This window comes from Somniosus microcephalus, chromosome 23 (assembly GCF_052327205.1).
Source record: "Somniosus microcephalus isolate GS21.2 chromosome 23, FLI_Smic_1.0, whole genome shotgun sequence".
Taxonomy (NCBI): domain Eukaryota; kingdom Metazoa; phylum Chordata; class Chondrichthyes; order Squaliformes; family Somniosidae; genus Somniosus; species Somniosus microcephalus.
Genome location: NC_141009.1, coordinates 54,766,824 through 54,786,366, shown reverse-complemented (window position 1 = coordinate 54,786,366; position 19,543 = coordinate 54,766,824). Strand labels below are relative to the sequence as shown.

The 19,543-nt window shown below is 45.9% G+C and overlaps 1 protein-coding gene across 1 annotated transcript in view; it reads left to right on the top strand.

Moving 5' to 3' along the window:
• Window positions 1-19,543, top strand: part of pnpla7b (patatin-like phospholipase domain containing 7b) — a 320,770-nt gene that overhangs the window by 87,989 nt on the left and 213,238 nt on the right. Inside the window, exon 12 of the mRNA XM_085965146.1 lies at window positions 1,189-1,345. Within this exon, the coding sequence (XP_085821272.1) occupies window positions 1,189-1,345 (157 nt within the window). The remainder of the gene's footprint in view (window positions 1-1,188; window positions 1,346-19,543) is intronic.

Genomic DNA, 19,543 nt, shown 5'->3' with positions numbered 1-19,543 from the left:
GTTTTGATGGGACGGCACCAGCTCGGTCCCATCAGTGCCGGATACCAGAAAGTTTCCTGTATTCAGGTTAGCTGGATTGCAAGACTGAAGGCTGATTTAAAACCACTCAGATTATTTGGTGAGCTGGACTGGAGCCAAGGGCGGGCGGGACTGGAGCCAAGGGCGGGCGGGACTGGAGCCAAGGGCGGGCGGGACTGGAGCCAAGGGCGGGCGGGACTGGAGCCAAGGGCGGGCGGGACTGGAGCCAAGGGCGGGCGGGACTGGAGCCAAGGGCGGGCGGGACTGGAGCCAAGGGCGGGCGGGACTGGAGCCAAGGGCGGGCGGGACTGGAGCCAAGGGCGGGCGGGACTGGAGCCAAGCAGACACTTCCTTCTACCGTTGGTCTTTGCGTGACTTTGAGGCAGAAAACATTTAAGTGGTTTCTGAGAGTCACAGATACACGTTTGTTTATTGTTTGTCCCCACAGAAGTTGTGTGTAACAAGTAAGCTGCTAACGTACAGCTTTTAAACACTTTCCAATTTCAAAGAAACTTGGTAGGGCAAGAGTAAAGGCAACGAGCTTCAGCACCAACCCCAGAAGAGTGTCCACGACTTCACCAGCGTGGCAATTCTATTCTATTCTTACATCCGCCATCTTTGTGAACACCTAAATTAATACCGATTAAATGTTGAATTATGAATTGTTATTGGTCCATTGGGATCTGCATTGATGCTGCCCAAACTCATTTTGTTAGGAACTTCACAGTCAGCAGAGAGAGGAGACGATCATTCCATCGGCCTGGCATAGATTCTGTCTCGAGGTTTAGAGGTGGAAGGTCATCATCCGCTCCATTAAGTCACCCAACTACAGTAAAAGCTAAGAATTTGACACAGCCAATCTTTGGAAAAATATTGGATAAAGATTTCTATATGATGAAGTTTCCTGAAATTCCTGATGAGGAAATATCCTAATTTCCCTCATTCTATTCACTTACCAGCTAATAGAGTAAGCTTCTAAAATTAGGCCCTAGATACTGGTTTCCAGGAGCCCACAACCTACACATTCTGGAAACTGAGGATCAAGGTTTGATGTCTTCTGCTCTATCGCCTTGCAGACCTTTCATAGCATGTGTATAGAGGAATATCTCTAATGTGAATCTGTGGATGGTGCATTAAATGTGTTTCCGGTAAATATTTCATTTGCTGCAGGTGAGCCAGGCCATCCCTTTAGTGTCCCTGTCCAGCATCTCCGTGTCCAGTCCCAGCAAAGTGGTCAAGCGGCAGCACACCATCTCAGGGGTGGACGAAGATCATTTTGAGAAAGCGAGCAGAGGTGGCGATGTTCTCGCGCACAGTTTGGAAATAGGTACAAAACTTACCTTTTTATTTAAGTGATGAGGTTCAACCTGCTTTGTGAGTAATGACTGTTGTTCTGTCGGTATGAAATAGTCTTGCATGCACTAAGACCCCATAATAATGGGAATGGAAAAAATCTACCTATGTTCGCCTTTAGAGGGGTTACTCCACGATAAGGTTACTGCAGGGCGTGTTCCTTTTCATAGTCCCCATTAAGCACGCCAGCCGTTTGGGCAGAGGCTTGCGACAGATCTTGGGAACAGATTGTATGTAACTTTGTGACTGCTCGTGTTGCAATGAGACACTTGCAGAAGCACTGACCTGAGCACCGAGGTCCTGTTTGGGAGCACGGAACATCCACTTTGCAGATGCCAGTGCCCAGTGTAATAGTTAGAAATACTTCTGCTATTTTCTGTTTCCCAGACTCTTCCCGCACGTAAAGCAAGTGCATGGCCGAGCATGTCGGCCAAACACCACTGCAGTTGTGTGTTCAGATCTTCACATCAGATTTAAGTTTGGAGATGGTTGTGATCCAGTTGATTAAATCTCAATTCAGCAAAGGTGACTTATACACTGGTGTACCTGGGGGTTGTACTGAGATATAAATCGTAAAGCGGGGGCTGATTTACACACTGGGTTTCTGCAATAGCTAGCAAGTGTTTCAAACATAATTATATCACAAGTGGGGTGTGGAATATAGAGAAGTGGACTTTAAAAAAAAAAAAAAAAAGAAATGGGAAAACTAAAGGTAGTCATGATTCCCACAGGAGAGGCTCGGGGTGAGACTATGATTGGCCCTTTGTGTCCTGTTATTTTCATTAAATCTTTTAAAAGAAACTGCAAGATCAATTTGCATTTCCTGAGAGTTAATATATAGTTTGGAGGGAGGCAATGTCCAGTGGCTCAGCACCTGCTGCTGTTGGAGATAATGAGTAATCGGGCGCATGATCATCAAGGTTTCAGAGCAAAACAATCCCTAAAGAACACACAATGAATCGCCCGCTGTCACCTGTTCAGATCAAATCCTGAACCTCTGTCGATCCCTTTTGAATTTATTTACAGCAACTTTGTAAAATTTACAAATAACCTAAAGTTTGCAATAGCTGTACATAAATGAAGGGTCTCTGGAGCAACAGGAACTCTGGAGAGTTAACAACCCATTGGGGCATCCAGTGACAGGAGGAGGAGAAAACAGTGGCAGCTGGGGTTAGAGGCCTGGTTTCCTCAGTACTCCGTTCTAATGTTGTACCTATACGAGGTTTATTGCTTATTGAGTTTTTTGTTTAACATTAAAGAACTACTTATTTATTGCATTGTCCTGACCAGCGAGTTGGTCAGGAATGTTTCTTCTGCCCCACCGCCCCGCCCCCCTCCCACCCCCCAAGCGATCAGGTGGCTGCCGTTGATGTTTGCAAGGTTCTGAGATGCAATAGGGCTGTCCTGTTCTGCCCCCGGTTACCTTTCAACACTGAAACTGGATCTTCTCTCACTGCAGCTGCAACCGTGTACCCCTCCTTGAGTCAGTGCATGTTCTGCTGGAGTGGAGTGGAGTGGGGGGGGGCAGGGGACGACACCAGTCAGAGTACAGTTCGAATAGAAGAAAATTTGGAACGAGCATTTGGCTTATTAAACCCACTCGTTCCGCAGTTTGTGCATGACTACCTCTATCATGGACTTTATTCCCCCCGCTTCTCCCACCCAAGCTCTGTATACACCCCATGCGAGGAGATTATTAAAACAGAACTTTCTCAAAGTTTCTACTGTCAAACTGCGGCAAATATAGATCAGAGTCCCGGCAGTTGCACATTTCTCTCACTCCGCTCTTGCAATAGTGCATGGCCACTGCTGGCACATAGAACACGCTGACGTTTTGAGATCGATTGCTGCATCAGGATTTACTGGACGATGTCTGCGGTGACTCACACGCGGTGAAATGCAGCCAGCCGTGCCTGCAGGGGAAACCCGGTCTCGGTGTTATTTCATTTGCCCACACCTCGCTCGCACTTTCATCAATTTTAGGCCAAGAGGAGTGAGATGTTTTTCATTGTCGCTCCTTTCTGTAGCTCTGCGGCAGGAGCTCTGTTTTCTTTGTAGGATCTTTAATCCAGAACTTAGTTAGAATCAATACCACCGTCCACTTAAAACTATATTTAGAGCGAATGACTTGCTCTCGAACCCTTTTTAAAATAAATCAAACTACTGTCAAGAATTATGATTGCTTGCCCTTTTTGTTTTGTTCTGTATCAGCCAATTTAAAAAAAAAAAAAAGAATTAACACCCTCACCGCACCACCCCCTTCCCTCACACCGCCGACTGTTGCTGGCTTGTGATCCCACAGCTGATCTTGTTCAAGTTAGCAATCTTCCTGCCTGAGCTCGACGGTGAATGTGGTCGGGCTATTCAACCGGAGAGGCCATCACACCTGATCTTGTCTTCCCCAGATGTCTGCACGTGCCCACATTACTGCAGGAGTCAGTGGCGTAGCAGCCTGGAGTAGGAAGCCAGTTCCCCAGTACCCGCCCCCACCCCCCCCCCCCCCCTTCCCCCGGCCCAGCTCAGGGATGCTGAGGTCAACTGTAGTGCTGCAGTGAGCTGACTCTGTGCAGACAGGGAATTGAACTTGGAGCCTTTTGGGTGAAGGTGACCCTGAATGGTGCCTTTACCTCTCGGGCCTGCTTCCCTATCTGCCCTCTAATATTTTCACTGAGTGGCTGCTGAAGTAAGAGAAATTCGCAATCGGAAATACCCATTCGACCCATCGAGCTTGTAGCCCCCAATAATCGCATGCAATTTCCCGCATCATCGACCATAATCTGACTCGCATAATCTTCGGTGAGAAACTTGTACAAAATTTTTACTTCACCCACAAAGCTAAAAAAATCCCCAGCGTGTTCAGTAATGTTACAGCCCCTGATACGCGACCCTGCGATTTGCTTTCACTGATGACAGTTTAAGGGAAGATTTAATAGAGGTGTTCAAAATGATGAGGGATTTTGATAGAATAGACAGGGAGAAACTGTTTCCACTGGCAGGAAGGTCGATGACCCGAGAAAACATGTTTAAGATAATTAGCAAAAGAATCGGGTGGGAGATGAGAATTTTTTTTACGCAGCGAGTTGTTATGATCTGGATTGTATTGTCTGAAAGGGTAGTGGAAGCAGATTCTGTTAGATCCGTGTATCTTAATGTTGTGTCCTTCAATAATCAGACAAAAGACTGCAGGGAACGATCAACAGGTGTTTACTGAATGAGGGTTACTCTAGAACTAATTGTACAGATCACTACTCAGGGTTTATATACAGGTGTAGTCACTGCCAGTACTACAGTATACAGGAGCTGTAAAAAGTAGTTCTCCCCTTAAAGGTACATACATTACAATTCCTCCCCTTTTAGATTAACAGTACCATAACACTCATTTAACAATTAAATATCAAACTAATTACAATTAACACTTTTAACATGCAACATTAGCTGAAAATAGTCTATTTATAAATTCAGTCTTTGGGGAGGCTTCCTGATCCTTTCTGGATAGCGCCTTTCCCGAGTGTCTTGCTCTTGGTGCGGAGGCGACTCTGGCCCCCTGTCGTCGGTTGGTTCATCAGCTTCCGATGCTACTGTTTCTGAGGTAGATGCGACCTGTACGTCGGGTTCCTCACCAGGTACGCATGGCCGAGACATGGGGTTGACTGGTTCCGGTGACTCTAGGATCTGGTCAGCATGGCGCCTCGCAATGTTCTCCCCAACATCCACTGTGTACATTAGTGGCCCCTGCCGTGTGCATATCGTTCCTGGTTGCCATTTCTCTGTTTGGTAGTCGCGGGCCAAGACTGGTTGCCCTACATTGAAGCTCCTTGTCGGCTTCTCATTGATGTGCTGGAATTGCTTACTCTCAACATCTCTTCGTACATTTGGTCTGAGCAAATCCAGACGAGATCTCAACCTTCGGTTAAAGGACATCATGGCCGGGGCCTGGTTGGTGACTGCATGTGTCGCATTTCTGTAGGCTAACAGGAAATTGTCCACCTTATGCTGCAGTGGAATGTCGTCATCGCACATGGCCTTTACTGGTTTTTTAAAGGTTTGTACGAACCTCTCAGCCAATCCATTTGTGGCTGGATGATATGGGGCGGATGTGTAATGCCTGACCCCGTTCCTCTTCATAAATCTTCGGACACAAACTGTGGTCCGTTATCAGAGCAATCTGCTCTGGCAAGCCGTTCCTGGCAAAATGGTCCGTAGGACTGCAATAGTTTTCTCCGTGGTGGTGGAGGACATTTTGATCACCTCGGGCCAATTCGAGTGCGCATCCACGGCTATTAAAAACATTGAGTTCATGAATGGACCAGCAAAATCAATATGCACCCGTTGCCATGGGGATGAGGGCCACTCCCATGGGTGTAGAGGGGCATGTGGTGGTGCATTTTGGACCTTCTGGCACCCTGAGCAGCTCTTTGTCAGGTCCTCGATTTGCTGATCGATCCCCGGCCACCACACAAGCCCCAGCAAGGCTTTTCATTTTCACCCCTCCCAGATGACCTTCGTGAAGCTCATTGAGCACTCTCTCCCTTAACTTGGGTGGAATTACCACTCGGGATCCACACATCACTGTCCCCTGGCATACTGACAGCCGTTCTCTTCTGGATGAGAATGCTGGCAACAGTGAGTCGCCATGTGCTGGCCATCCCTTCACCGTCAAATCATATACCCGAGACAGTGTCGGGTCATTTCGGGTCTCCTTCTCTATACCAGCATTAGTTACTGGCAAGCATTCAATTATAGTCGAATGAAATATTTCGACAGGATCCACTGCTGGTGCTTCCTCCGCAGTAGGCAGTGGCAGGTGTGATAGCCCATCAGCGTTTCCATGCTGTTTCGTGCCCTTGTACTCGCTTTCATATTGGCGCGCCCCTAGAAAAAGGGACCATCTTTGTAGCCGTTGCACAGTCATCACCGGAACGCCCTTCTTTGGATTAAAGATGGAGACAAGTGGTTGGTGGTCAGTCAGCAAGGTGAACTTCTGCCCGTGCAGATAGTGATTGAACTTTTTCACTCCCCACACTAGGCTGAGGGCCTCCCTGTCAATCTGGGCGTAGTTACGCTCGGCTGAGGTTAGTGACCGAGACGCAAAGGCGACTGGCCTCTCTGAGCCGTCCGGGAATTTGTGCGACAGCACCGCTCCAATGCCATAGGGTGATGCATCACACGCCAACCGAATTGGTAGTGCTGGGTTGAAATGAGCCAACACCTCTTTTGATGTGATCAATGCTTTGCTCTTCTGGAAAGCTCGTTTACATTCGTCACTCCACTTCCATGGTACCCCCGTTTGCAGTAGGGTGTTCAGTGGGTGCAGTACGGTAGACAAATTCGGCAAGAACTTATGGTAGTAGTTCACCAGCCCGAGGAACGACCTCAGTTGTGACACATTTTCTGGTGCTGGAGCCTTGACTACTGCCTCAATCTTTTCAGGGGACTTATGTAACCCCTCTTTATCAATAACGTGGCCACAATACGAGATCTGCTTCTGGAAAAACTCGCATTTGTGGCGATTAGCTCGGAGCCCATATTCCTTCAATCTAGTGAGCACCTGCTCCAGGTTGGCGAGGTGATCACTGTCATTTTCGCCCGTGACCAGGATGTCGTCCAAATAACACTGGGTCCCTGGAATCCCTTGCAGGACTTGTTCCATTGCCCTTTGCCAAATAGCCGGAGCTGATGCTATCCCGAACACCAGCCGGTTGTATTGGTAGAGACCTTTGAGTGTTGATCGTGAGGTACTGTTTCGAGGCTTCTTCTACCTCCATTTGCAGGTACGCCTGGGCCAGATCAATCTTAGTGAAGCGTTTCCCTCCAGATAGCGAGGCGAAAATATCTTCAATCTGCGGAAGTGGATATTGTACAGTGTGAAGGACTGGGTTCACTGTCACCTTAAAGTCCCCACAGATGCGAACCTTCTTTGGTTCCCCAGGCGTATTAGTCAACGACCTCTTCATTACAGGAACGATGGGTGTAGCCCACTCGCTCCAGTCCACTTTGGACAGTACTCCTGAACGTTCCAAACCTTCCAGCTCTGCTTCGACGGCTGGGCGGATCGCATAAGGCACCGGTCTGGCCTTAAAAACTTGGGGCTTGCATTTTCCTCTATTTTGATCGTCGCTGTTATGTCTTTTAGTGTTCCGAGTCCCTGCTGGAACACTTCTTGTGCGTCAGTTAGCATTTTTGACAGTCGTCCAGGTGTGACGTCGTCATCCTTTTTGGCATCTACAGTCAGTGCTTGTATGGAATGCCAATCTAGCTGTATCTTCTGGATCCATTCACGTCCTAGTAGAGGTGGCCCTCCATCTGGCAATACATATAGGTCCATTTTTGGTGTTTCCTTGCCGTTATATATAACGTTCACCCTTATTTTTCCTTTGGGGTAGACTTTTTGCCCCGTGTACGTCTTCAAGACAATCTTTGTATCTCTCAAGGGTATATGTGAGAATAGCCGCTTGTAGTCCCTTCGGTTTATGACCGTTAGGGCTGATCCTGTGTCCAATTCCATTTTCACTTGGACTCCTGCTATCTTGAGCGTGACCCAGATAGTTTGGTGATCCTCCGTTTTGATCACATTATGTAGTTTCAGACAACCCAGCTCCTTGCTTCCGGAGTCTGTATCACTTTTCTGTTCGTCTGAACTACTCTCCGTCACCTTATGTACCTTCTTGTATTTCTCCTGTGGAGATTTCTTGCTGCTGGTTTTCTTTCCTGACCTGCAGACTCTTGCTATGTGTCCTACTTTTCCACACTGTCTGCACACTTTGTCCTTGAACCAGCAATCATTATGGTCGTGTGTTGTTCTGCCGCAGCGATAGCACTTCACTGTTCCGTATGACATTTCATTTGTGCCATATTCTTGCGGTCTCCGTTGTATCTCTGCAGCGCCCTGTGCTGCTGCTTCGTGTGCTACTGCAATGCTGAAAGCCTTGTCCAGCGTAAGATCCTTTTCTGATAGAAGCCGTTTCTGGGTTCCTTCACTTTGAAGCCCACACACAAACTTGTCCCTTAAAGTATCTGCTAGTCCCATTCCAAACTGGCAGTGTTTCGATAGCTTGCGCAGTTCCGTTAAATACTCAGCGTTACTTTCATCTTTATGCTGGTTCCTTTTGTGAAACTTAAATCTTTCTGCTATCAGCAGCGGTGTGGGGTTTAAGTGGTCCTGTAGGATTGACACTATGTTTTCAAAATCCTTTTCTACTGGCTTCTCTGGGGTTACTAGGTTTCGTAGTAAGCCATATGTTTTTGCACCCATTGAATTCAACAATACCAGCGCTTTCTTGTCATCTGGCACTTCATTCGCCTTGCAGTATACTTCTATGCGTTCGACATATGTCGTCCAATCTTCGACTTCATTGCCGAACGCTGTGATACTGCCACTCTTCGGCATTTTTGGGTGTGGTTAGACTGGCTTAAAATGGCGTCTCCCGCGCTTTCCTTTCTTCCCCGCTGCGGCTTAAAATGGCGTCTCCCGCGCTTTCCTTTCTTCCCCGCTGCGGCTTAAAATGGCGTCTCCTGCGCTTTCCTTCCCTGCTGCGGCTTAAAATGGCGTATCCCGCGCTGCTGCCAACGCCGCTCTCGGCGGTCCTCGTGGCAAATGGCGACGCCCTGTGGGTTTCGTGCACTGCTCCTGCGCTGCTGCCAATGCCTTTTTCTGCGGTCCTCGTGGCAATGGCAGCGCCTTGCGTTTTCCTGCGCGCCTCTCTACCCCGTTGACGCTGCTCGGCCCTTGAACACCGGCTGCGCTCTGCTCTCTCTCGGCTCTCCCCCGTTGACGCTGCTCGGCCCTTGAACACTGGCTGTGCTCTGCTCTCTCGTCTCTCTCCCCGTTGACGCCGCTCGGTCCTGAACACCGGCTGCGCCCTGTGCGCTCTGCCCTCTCTCTTTCCCCCGTCGACGATGCTCGGCCTTTTTCTGTGCCGCTCGGTCGGCTCTAGCCGCCGCTGTCCGGGAAGGGTCTGCGCAGTACCTGTTGCCAGCCCGTTTCGCTGGACCACCGTGACTGGAAAGCCAAGCCTGGCTCTCGACAGCCTCCCCTGCGATGCTCAAATCTCCGCTGGATGACTGGGCGGTTGCCCGTGGTCGACGCCCGTGCTTCTGGACTCGACCTCCTTCCACTGTTCTCCAGGAGCGAATCCCTGGGAGGTGATGCAGAGTTGCAGGTAGGTTCGAATCTGCGTCGTCGCCAATGTTAGATCCGTGTATCTTAATGTTGTGTCCTTCAATAATCAGACAAAAGACTGCAGGGAACGATCAACAGGTGTTTACTGAATGAGGGTTACTCTAGAACTAATTGTACAGATCACTACTCAGGGTTTATATACAGGTGTGGTCACTGCCGGTACTACAGTATACAGGAGCTGTAAAAAGTAGTTCTCCCCTTAGAGGTACATACATTACAGATTCAATAGTAACTTTCAAAAGAGAATTGGATAAATACATGAAAAGGAAAAGTTTGCAGGGCTGTGGGGAAAGAGCAGGGGAGCGGGACTAATTGGAGAGCTCTTTCAAAGAGCAGACACAATGGCCCGAATGACCTCCTTCTGCGCTGTAAGATTCTAAGAATTTCAATAACCAGGCAGCACAAGTGGTTGTGATCCGTGTAGTGTTCAGTCACCTTGACTCGTAAAGTACAGTCCCATTGTGAGACAGTTATTGATCCAGACCAGATTTTTAAAAAAACTGCAAAATACTGAAAATCTGCAGAATCTTCTGGAAATACAGCAGGTCCCACCAGCATCTCAAAAGGGAGGGACGGGTTAATATTTTAGTTTGAGACCATTCAGTGAATCCCAGACATCTGAGAAAGGGTCTGCACTTGAAACAATTGACCTGTCTATTCTCTTTTTTAAGAGAGTGATATATATTTTCCTTTTATCCACCTCTCCCTCTTTTTGAAGAGGTTAATTGACTGCACAGCCTGACTTGGCTCAGAGCCCATTCCATATTTAAATAAAAATGTATCGCCAGTCTTGGTTGAGGTTTTTTAATCTTGTTCTCTTGACATTCTGGGAGTCGGAAAGGTCAGTAAGCCTGACACGGTGAGGGAGCTGACTTGCACTCGATGCTGAAGCATCTTTGGGTTTTTGATGGTATCGCCACTGATGTTAATTTAGCCCTTACACAGTCAACCTCAGTAACCTTTTCAGGTGAATACTAAATGTTGTTGTCAGACCTCTAAATTTAAATGCAAACTTACAAATCAACAGAAGAAAACAAAAGGATGTTGATGCCTCGTAACAATAGACTTAAAAAAAAAAAAAAAAAAAAAAAATGGTGGAAATTTGAAATAAAAACAAAATGGTAAAAATACTCAGCAGGTCTGTCATCGCGTGAAAGAGACAAAAACACAGGTTAATATTTAGGAAAATAGGAGCAGGGGGCATTCAAGCCCCTCGAGCCTGTTTTGCCATTTAATTAGATCATGGCTGATCAGTACCTCAACTCCATTTACCTGCCGTAGTTCCATATCCCTTGATACCCTTGCCTAACAAAAATCTGTCGGCCTCAGTTTTGAGATTTTCGATTAACCCCCAGCCTCAACAGCCTTTTGGTGGAGAGTGTTCCAGATTTCCACTGTCCTCGGATAGGGACTCTTCATAGAATGGACAGAGTGCCACCTGAAACGTTACCCCCCTGCCCTCTCGCCTCTCAGATGCTGACTGACTACCATGTATTTCCAGCAGCTGGCACTTTGTACTTTTTGAGAGGGCTCTTGGTGGGCGAGACTGTAATGCAGATAAACCACTTAAAAGGTGCAAAAACCCACATTAGATTGTTTCATACTTGACTTTATCACCTGGATTTAATGTGAACTCTTTAAACTTGGTGCTTGTTGAACATTCAGTGTTTCGATTGGCAGCACGTTATGGTTTCCGTGTTTGGTTGTGCATCCTTGCTCCCTTTGCAGTTACTTCTGAAGATAGCATTGTGGTTTTGACACCAGGGTTGCCAGCCCCTCGTTTACAACCTCGGTTTTATTGGCAAACTCCTCTCTTCCCGAACGTTGGAATGAATCCAGGAAACGCTGCGTTGCATCCGCTATCTTTGGGCTTTGAGGCTGTTCTCATGGATGTGGCCGTTTAAAGCGCCTCCATTATTTCTACATTGTCTACCCCACAGGGCTCCATTCCATCCTCTTCAGCATCCATCCTAACCTCTCCTCAGTGTGTACTGCTCTAGCTCCAGATAGACCGCTCACCATCCGGTAGTACTTGTCTTTAGTACACACATGATTACAGCAACTTGCATTCATGTAGTAAAACGTCGCAAGCCGCTTCACAGGAACGTAATCTGCCAAAAATTGACACTGAGCCAAAAAAGGAGATATCGGGATTGGTGACTCAAAACTTGGTCAAATGACTATCTACTTTCTTGAGCAAAGAATCCTGAACAATCAGTGTCTCTGTGAACTGCAAACTGTTTTTAACCAAGCTGTCCTCTCTGGTATTTGAGCTGCATTTTCATTCCAGACTCTCTCTCTCTTCTGCAGTGTTGCACAGTACCTGGAATCTGTTCATTATTGTAATGTCATGGGTAACTTCACAAGCTGTCTTACCTCCCCTGCTTCTTTACCCAACCTTAATCCAGTCGGTATCTCCATTTCTTTGCTACTTTCTATCTCCTTTGACATTCAACCAGGAACAAAGAAAATCGAATATGTTTGCATCACACTGCCATCAGGTTGTCAAACACGCACAGGATTTGAAACACTGGATACTTGCTGACCCTTGCACCCTTGTTAAGACTAGGATGTAGGAAAACAAAAGGTGACAACCCAGTGATCCTGCCCAGTTCAACAGGCTGTGAATTTTTTTTTCATTTATGGGATGTGGGCATCGCTGGCAAGGCCGGCATTTATTGCCCATCCCTAATTGCCCTTGAGAAGGTGGTGGTGAGCCGCCGCCTTGAACCGCTGCAGTCCGTGTGGTGAAGGTACTCCCACAGCGCTGTTAGGGAGGGAGTTCCAGGATTTTGACCCAGCGACGATGAAGGATCGGCGATATACTTCCAAGTCAGGATGGTGTGGAACTTGGAGGTGGTGGTGTTCCCATGCGCCTGCTGCCCTTGTCCTTTTAGGTGGAAGAGGTCGCGGGTTTGGGAGGTGCTGCTGAAGAAGCCTTGGCGAGTTGTTGCAGTGCTTCTTGTAGATGGTACACACTGCAGCCACAGAATGCCAGTGGTGGAGGGAGTGAATGTTTAAGGTGGTGGATGGGGTGCCAATCAAACGGGCTGCTTTGCCCTGGATGGTGTTGAGCTTCTCGAGTGTTGTTGGAGCTGCACTCATCCAGGCAAGTGGAGAGTATTCCATCACACTCCTTACTTGTGCCTTGTAGATGGTGGAAAGGCTTTGGTGAGTCAGGTGGAGACACTCGCGGCAGAATACCTAGCCTCTGATCTGCTCTTGTTGCCACGGTATTTATGTGGCTGGTCCAGTTAAGTTTCTGGTCAATGGTGACCCCCAGGATGTTGATGGTGGGGGATTCGGTGATGGCAATGCCGTTGAATGTCAAGGGGCGGTGGTTAGGCTCTCGCTTGTTGGAGATGGTCATTGCCTGGCACTTGTGTGGCGTGAATGTTACCTGCCACTTATCAGCCCAAGCCTGAACGTCGTCCAGCTCTTGTTGCATGCGGGCATTGACTGCTTATGTGTGCACCTAACAAGAATGATTTCCAAAAGCGCCTGTTCAAAAACCCAAAATGGGCCGCAGTCCCCAACTGGTTGCTACGCACAAATCCATCTATTGTCAAGTTGTAAAACCCCTTTGGGCTCAGTGGACCCGCCACAGAACAAAGCGAGCAAGTAAACAATGCCCTCGTGGCTCACAACCAACACTTCGTCCCTGCGAATCTCCTGATGCTGTTGTGTATTCTGCAATAAAGTGATAATAAAATAAGTAGATTTTTCTGTGCTTGAAATTGCCCATTTGTCAGCGTTATAAATATTTTCAGCCATTGCATTTAAGAGAAAAGTTATATTTTATGTTGAAATGACCCTGATGAATAAAAGTTCTAATTATAATGTTCTTACTGATTTTGAGAATCACCTAAGTTTGCAGAGTCAGCATTCATGGAGGAGGATGTAAGTGCTGTGGGTGTTAACTACTTCCTCCTAAGGATGTATGAATTTAAAGACCTCCATCTTTCTCCCAGACCCCTGATCACTCACCCACGTCAACCCAGAGGAGCCTCATGGAAAGTGCTTCACTTCCTACTGTCAATGTTGAACATTTCGGTACATGCCTTAAGTGTGATTTGAGAAATAGCTTTCTACCACTCCTTCACTGTCTCTGCTGCATTGTCCTCGTAGCTTAACTGACCAATGTATGCACCTAACAGGAAATATTTCTAAAATTACTAATTAATAACCCAAAATGGGTCGCTCGAAGCCCTCCCCCAATAACTGCTAGATATGAATCCATTTATCGTCCAGTTCTAAAACTCCTGTGGGCTCACTGTACTCTCCACAAGAACAAATCAAGTGGGTACGCAATGCCTTGAAGTAGAGAGATGGTACGTGTATGCAAGTGCTTAGTGGACACAGCGACACTTCATATAACGCTGCCAGTAAGAATAGTACCTTTCAAGCCATTCCCATCAGGCATTACAAGTGGCACCGTTATTTTGTTCCAGACCGGTTTACGATCAGCACTGAAAAATTAATGTGTCTGACTTGACACTGAACATAAATTGTGAACGCTGCAGTTCCGACAAGGGACATGGTCCCTGTTTTGCGTCAGCAATTTTTAATGTTTCTTTTGGCTACTAGACATATTTATTTTATTTATAATTAATGACAATAGACTTGGAAGCACACAGTTTATCCTTGACAGTATGAAAAGGCACTGTTCAATTCGAGAATAACGGAAGCAAGTTGCAGAGTGAAATCTAGTCCAGAGGTTCACATGATTTATATGTAGAATAACCGATAACCAGGAATGAGTTATAAGATGGAATCTAATCGAGGAGTAAAGGTGGTTTATATATAGAATAATGGATATTCGGGAGTGAGTTGGAATCTAATCGAGGGGTTGCAATGGTTTATATGCAGAATGACTATACTTGGGAGTGAGTTTGAAGCTGGAATCTAATCGAGGTTTTTTTTACATAGGATATACGGCACAGAAACAGGCCATTCGGCCTAACCAGTCCATGCCAGCGTTCATGCTCCACTCGAGCCTCCTGTCTGTCCTCATCTAACTCTATCAGCATAACCCTCTATTCCCTTCTCCCTCATTTGCTTGTCTAGCCTCCCCTTAAATGCATCTATACTATTCGCTTCAACTACTTTCTGTGGTAGCAAATTCCACATTCTCACCACTCTGAGTAAAGAAGTTTCTTCTGAATTTCCTATTTCTTGGTGACAATCTTATATTGATGGCCTCTAGTTTTGCTCTTCTCCACAAGTGGCAACACTCTCTCTATCTACTCTTATCAAAACCTTTCATAATTTGAAATTCCTCTATTAGGTCACCCCCTCAGCCTTCTCTTTTTACGGTATACCCTTGCATTTCTGGTATCATCCTTGTAAATCTTCTCTGCACCTCCTCCAGTGCCTCTATATCCTTTTTATAATATGGCGACCAGAGTTGTATGCAGTACTCCAAGTGTGGTCTAACCAAGGTTCGATACAAGTTTAGCATAACTTCACTACTTTTCAATTCTATCCCTCTAGAAATATAGGCACCAACGATATAGGTAAAAAGCGGGATGAGGTCCTAAAAGCGGAATATAGGGAGTTAGGAGATAAATTAAAAAACAGGACCTCAAAGGTAGTAATCTCAGGATTGCTACCAGTGCCACGTGCTAGTCAGAGTAGAAATAGAAGGATACTTCAGATGAATACGTGGCTAGAGGAATGGTGCCAGGGGGGAGGGATTCAAGTTCCTGGAACATTGGAACCGGTTCTGGGGGAGGTGGGACCAGTTCAAACTGGATGGTTTGCACCTGGGCAGGGCTGGAACCAATGTCCTAGGGAGAGTGTTTGCTAGTGCTGTGGGGGAGGGTTTAAACTAAAATGGCAGGGGGTTGGGAACCTGAGCAGGGAGACAGAGGAAAGGGAAACAAGGATAAAAGCAAAAGATAGGAAGGAGAAAAACAAAAGTGGCAGTCAGAGAAATCAACGGTTTAAATCAAACATGGCCACAGTAAATAATAATTCTAATAGGTCTAAGAGCGTTAAAAAAACAAGCCTGAAGGCTTTGTGTCTTAATGCGAGGAGCATTTGTAATAAGGTGGATGAATTGGCTGTGCAAAAAGAAGTAAACAAATACGATTTGGTTGGGATTACAGAAACGTGGCTCAAGGAAGGCCAGGACTGGGAACTCAACATCCATGGGTATTCGATATTCAGGAAAGATAGGCAAAAAGGAAAGGGAGGTGGGGTAGCATTACTGGTTAAAGAAGGGATTAACACAATTGTAATGAAGGATATTAGCTCTGATGAGGTGGAATCTGTATGGGTAGAATTGAGAAATACTAAGGGGAAAAAAACGTTAGTGGGAGTGGTTTATAGACCGCCAAACAGTAAGGCGGAGGTTGGGGATGGCATTAAAAGAGAAATTAAAGAAGCGTGCAATAAGGGCACAGCAGTCATCATGGGTGACTTTAATCTACATATAGATTGGGCCAACCAAATGAGTAACAATACTGTGGAGGAGGAATTCCTGGAGTGTTTACGGGATGGTTTCCTGGACCAATATGTCGAGGAACCAACCAGAGATCAGGCCATCTTAGACTGGGTATTATGTAACGAGAAAGGATTAATTAGCAATCTTGTTGTACGAGGCCCCTTGGGTCGGAGCGATCATAATATGATCGAGTTCTTCATTAAGATGGAGAATGAAGTAGTTGACTCAGAGACTAGGGTCCTCAATTTAAATAAAGGAAACTACGATGGTCTGAGGAGCGAGTTGGGTAGGATTGATTGGGGAATGTCACTCAAAAGGTTGACGGTGGATAGGCAATGGCAAACATTCAAAGACCAAATGGATGAACTACAGAATTTGTTCACCCCAGTTTGGCATAAAAATAAAACAAAAAAGGTGACCCAACCGTGGCTAACAAGGGAAATTAGGGATAGCATAAGGTCCAAGGAGAGGGCATATAAATTGGCCAGAAAAAGCAATAATCCTGAGGATTGGGAGCAGTTTAGGATTCAACAAAGGAGGACAAAGGGATTAATTAAGAAAGGGAAAATAGAATATGAGAGTAAGCTTGCAGGGAACATAAAAACTGACTGTAAAAGCTTTTATAGATATGTGAAGAGAAAAAGATTGGTGAAGTCAAGCGTAGGTCCCTTGCAGTCAGAATCGGGGGAATTTATAATGGGGAACAAAGAAATGGCAGACCAACTAAATACATATTTTGGTTCTGCCTTCACAAAGGAGGACACAAATAACCTCCCAGAGATGCCGTGGAACATAGGGTCTGATGAAAGGGTGGAACTGAAAGAAATCAGTATTTGTAGGGAAATGGTGTTAGGAAAATTGATGGGACTGAAGGCCGATAAACCCCCAGGGCCTGATAATCTACATCCCAGGGTGCTTAAGGAAGTGGCCCTAGAAATAGTAGATGCATTGCTGGTCATCTTCCAGAACTCGATAGACTCTGGAACGGTACCCATGGATTGGCGGGTAGCTAATGTTACCCCACTATTCAAAAAAGGTGGTAGAGAATAGGCGGGGAATTATAGACCGGTAAGCTTGACATCGGTAGTGGGGAAAATGCTAGAGTCCATTATAAAAGATGTAATAGAGCACTTGGAAAGCAGTGACTGGATCAGACAAAGTCAACATGGATTTACAAAAGGTAAATCATGCTTGACTAATCTACTGGAATTTTTTGAGGATGTAACTGGTAAAATAGATAGGGGAGAACCAGTGGATGTGGTGTATTTGGACTTTCAGAAGGCTTTCGATAAGGTCCCGCATAAGAGATTAGCGTGCAAAATTAAGGCACATGGGATTGGGGGCAAGGTATTGACTTGGATAGAGAACTGGTTGGCGGACAGAAAGCAAAGAGTTGGAATAAACAGGTCATTTTCCGAGTGGCAGGCAGTGACTAGTGGGGTACCGCAAGGATCGGTCCTAGGACCCCAGCTGTTCACAATATATATTAATGATCTGGACGAGGGAATTGGATGTAATATCTCCAAATTTGCAGATGACACAACGCTGGGTGGGAGGGTATGCTGTGAGGAGGATGTCGTGAAACTCCAGCACGATTTGGACAGGTTGGGTGATTGGGCAGAAACATGGCAAATGCACTATAATGTGGATAAATGTGAGGTTATCCACTTTGGTGGCAAAAACAGGAAGGCAGATTATTATTTGAATGGCAATAGATTGGGAGAAGGGGAAGTGCAGAGAGACCTGGGTGTTCTTGTACACCAGTCGCTGAAGGTAAGCATGCAGGTGCAGCAGGCGGTTAAGAAGGTAAATGGTATGTTGGCCTTCGTAGCAAGAGGGTTCGAGTACAAGAACAAGGATGTCTTGCTGCAGTTGTACAGGGCTTTGGTGAGACCACACCTTGAGTATTGTGCGCAGTTTTGGTCGCCTTACCTGAGGAAGGACGTTCTTGCCATGGAAGGAGTGCAGCGAAGATTCACCAGGCTGATACCTGGGATGGCAGGAATGACGTATGAGGAGAGATTGTGTCGATTGGGCTTGTACTCACTGGAGTTTAGAAGATTGAGAGGGGATCTCATCGAAACCTATAAAATTCTGTCAGGCCTGGACAGACTAGATGCAGGAAGGATGTTTCTGATGGCCGGGGAGTCCAGAACCAGGGGTCATAGTCTAAGGATAAGGGGTAAGCCATTTAGGACTGAAATGAGGAGGAATTTCTTCACCCAGAGAGAGGTGAACCTGTGGAATTCTCTGCCGCAATGGGCAGTGGAGGCCAGTTCATTAAGTATATTCAAGAAAGAGTTGGATATATTTCTTAAGGCTAAAGGGATCAAGGGATATGGGGAGAAGGCAGGGACAGGGTACTGAATTTGGATGATCAGCCATGATCTCATTGAATGGCCTACTCCTGCTCCTATCTTCTATGTTTCTATGCTTCTAAACCCTAGTGCTTGGTTTGCTTTTTTTATGGCCTTGTTAACCTGTGTCGCAACTTTTACTGATTTGTGTATTTGTACTCCGAGATCCCTTTGCTCCTCGACCCCATTTAGATTCTTATTTTCCAAGTAATAAGTGACCTCCCTATTTTTCTTGCCAAAATGTAATACCTCACATTTACCTGTGTTGAATTTCATTTGCCAATTATGTACCCATTCTGCAAGTTTATTAATGTCGTCTTGTAATTTGTTGCAGTCCTCCTCAGTATTGACTTTCCCCCCCAATTTTGTGTAGTCTGCAAATTTAGAAATTGCGTTTTTGATTCCAAAATCTAAATCGTTAATGTAAATTGTGAACAAGTGGTCCCAGCACTGATCCTTGTGGAACACCACTACCCACCTTCTGCCACTGAATAGCTACCCTTTACCCCTCCTCTCTGCTGTCTGTCTTGAAGCCAGCTAGCTATCCATTCTGCTACTTGTCCCCTGACTCCACATTCTCTGACCTTGTTCATTAGTCTATAATGTGGTACCTTATCGAAGGCCTTTTGAAAATCTAGATAAATTACATCTACTGCATTACCCTTGTCTACTCTCTTACCTCTTCAGAAAATTAAATTAGGTTAGTCAAGGAAGACTTTCCCCTTTGAAATCCATGCTGACTATTTATTATTATTATGTTTAGTTTTGAGATGTTCTTCCATTTTCTCCTTTAGTAGGGATTCTATTATTTTTCCTACCACCGATGTTAAGCTGATTGGTCTATAGTTCCCTGGACATATAATACCTATATTTAAGAAGGGAGATAGAATGTTAGCTCTCCGCCAGTCCTCTGGCACTGCACCTTTTTCTAACGAATTACTAAATATGTGTAGTAATGCCTCTGTTATCTCTTCCCTAGATTCTTTTAAAATGCGTAGATGTAATCTGTCCAGACCAGGACTTTTGTCCTCTTTGAGTTTCATTAGTTTTTTTAATATATCTCCTCATTTAATTTTAATTGCAGTTATCTCATTACTAATCTCATCATCTGATGTCATCTCCACCTGTTGTATCTCCCTGGTAAATACTGAAGCAAAGTAATTATTTAATATTGCTGCCATCTCTCTA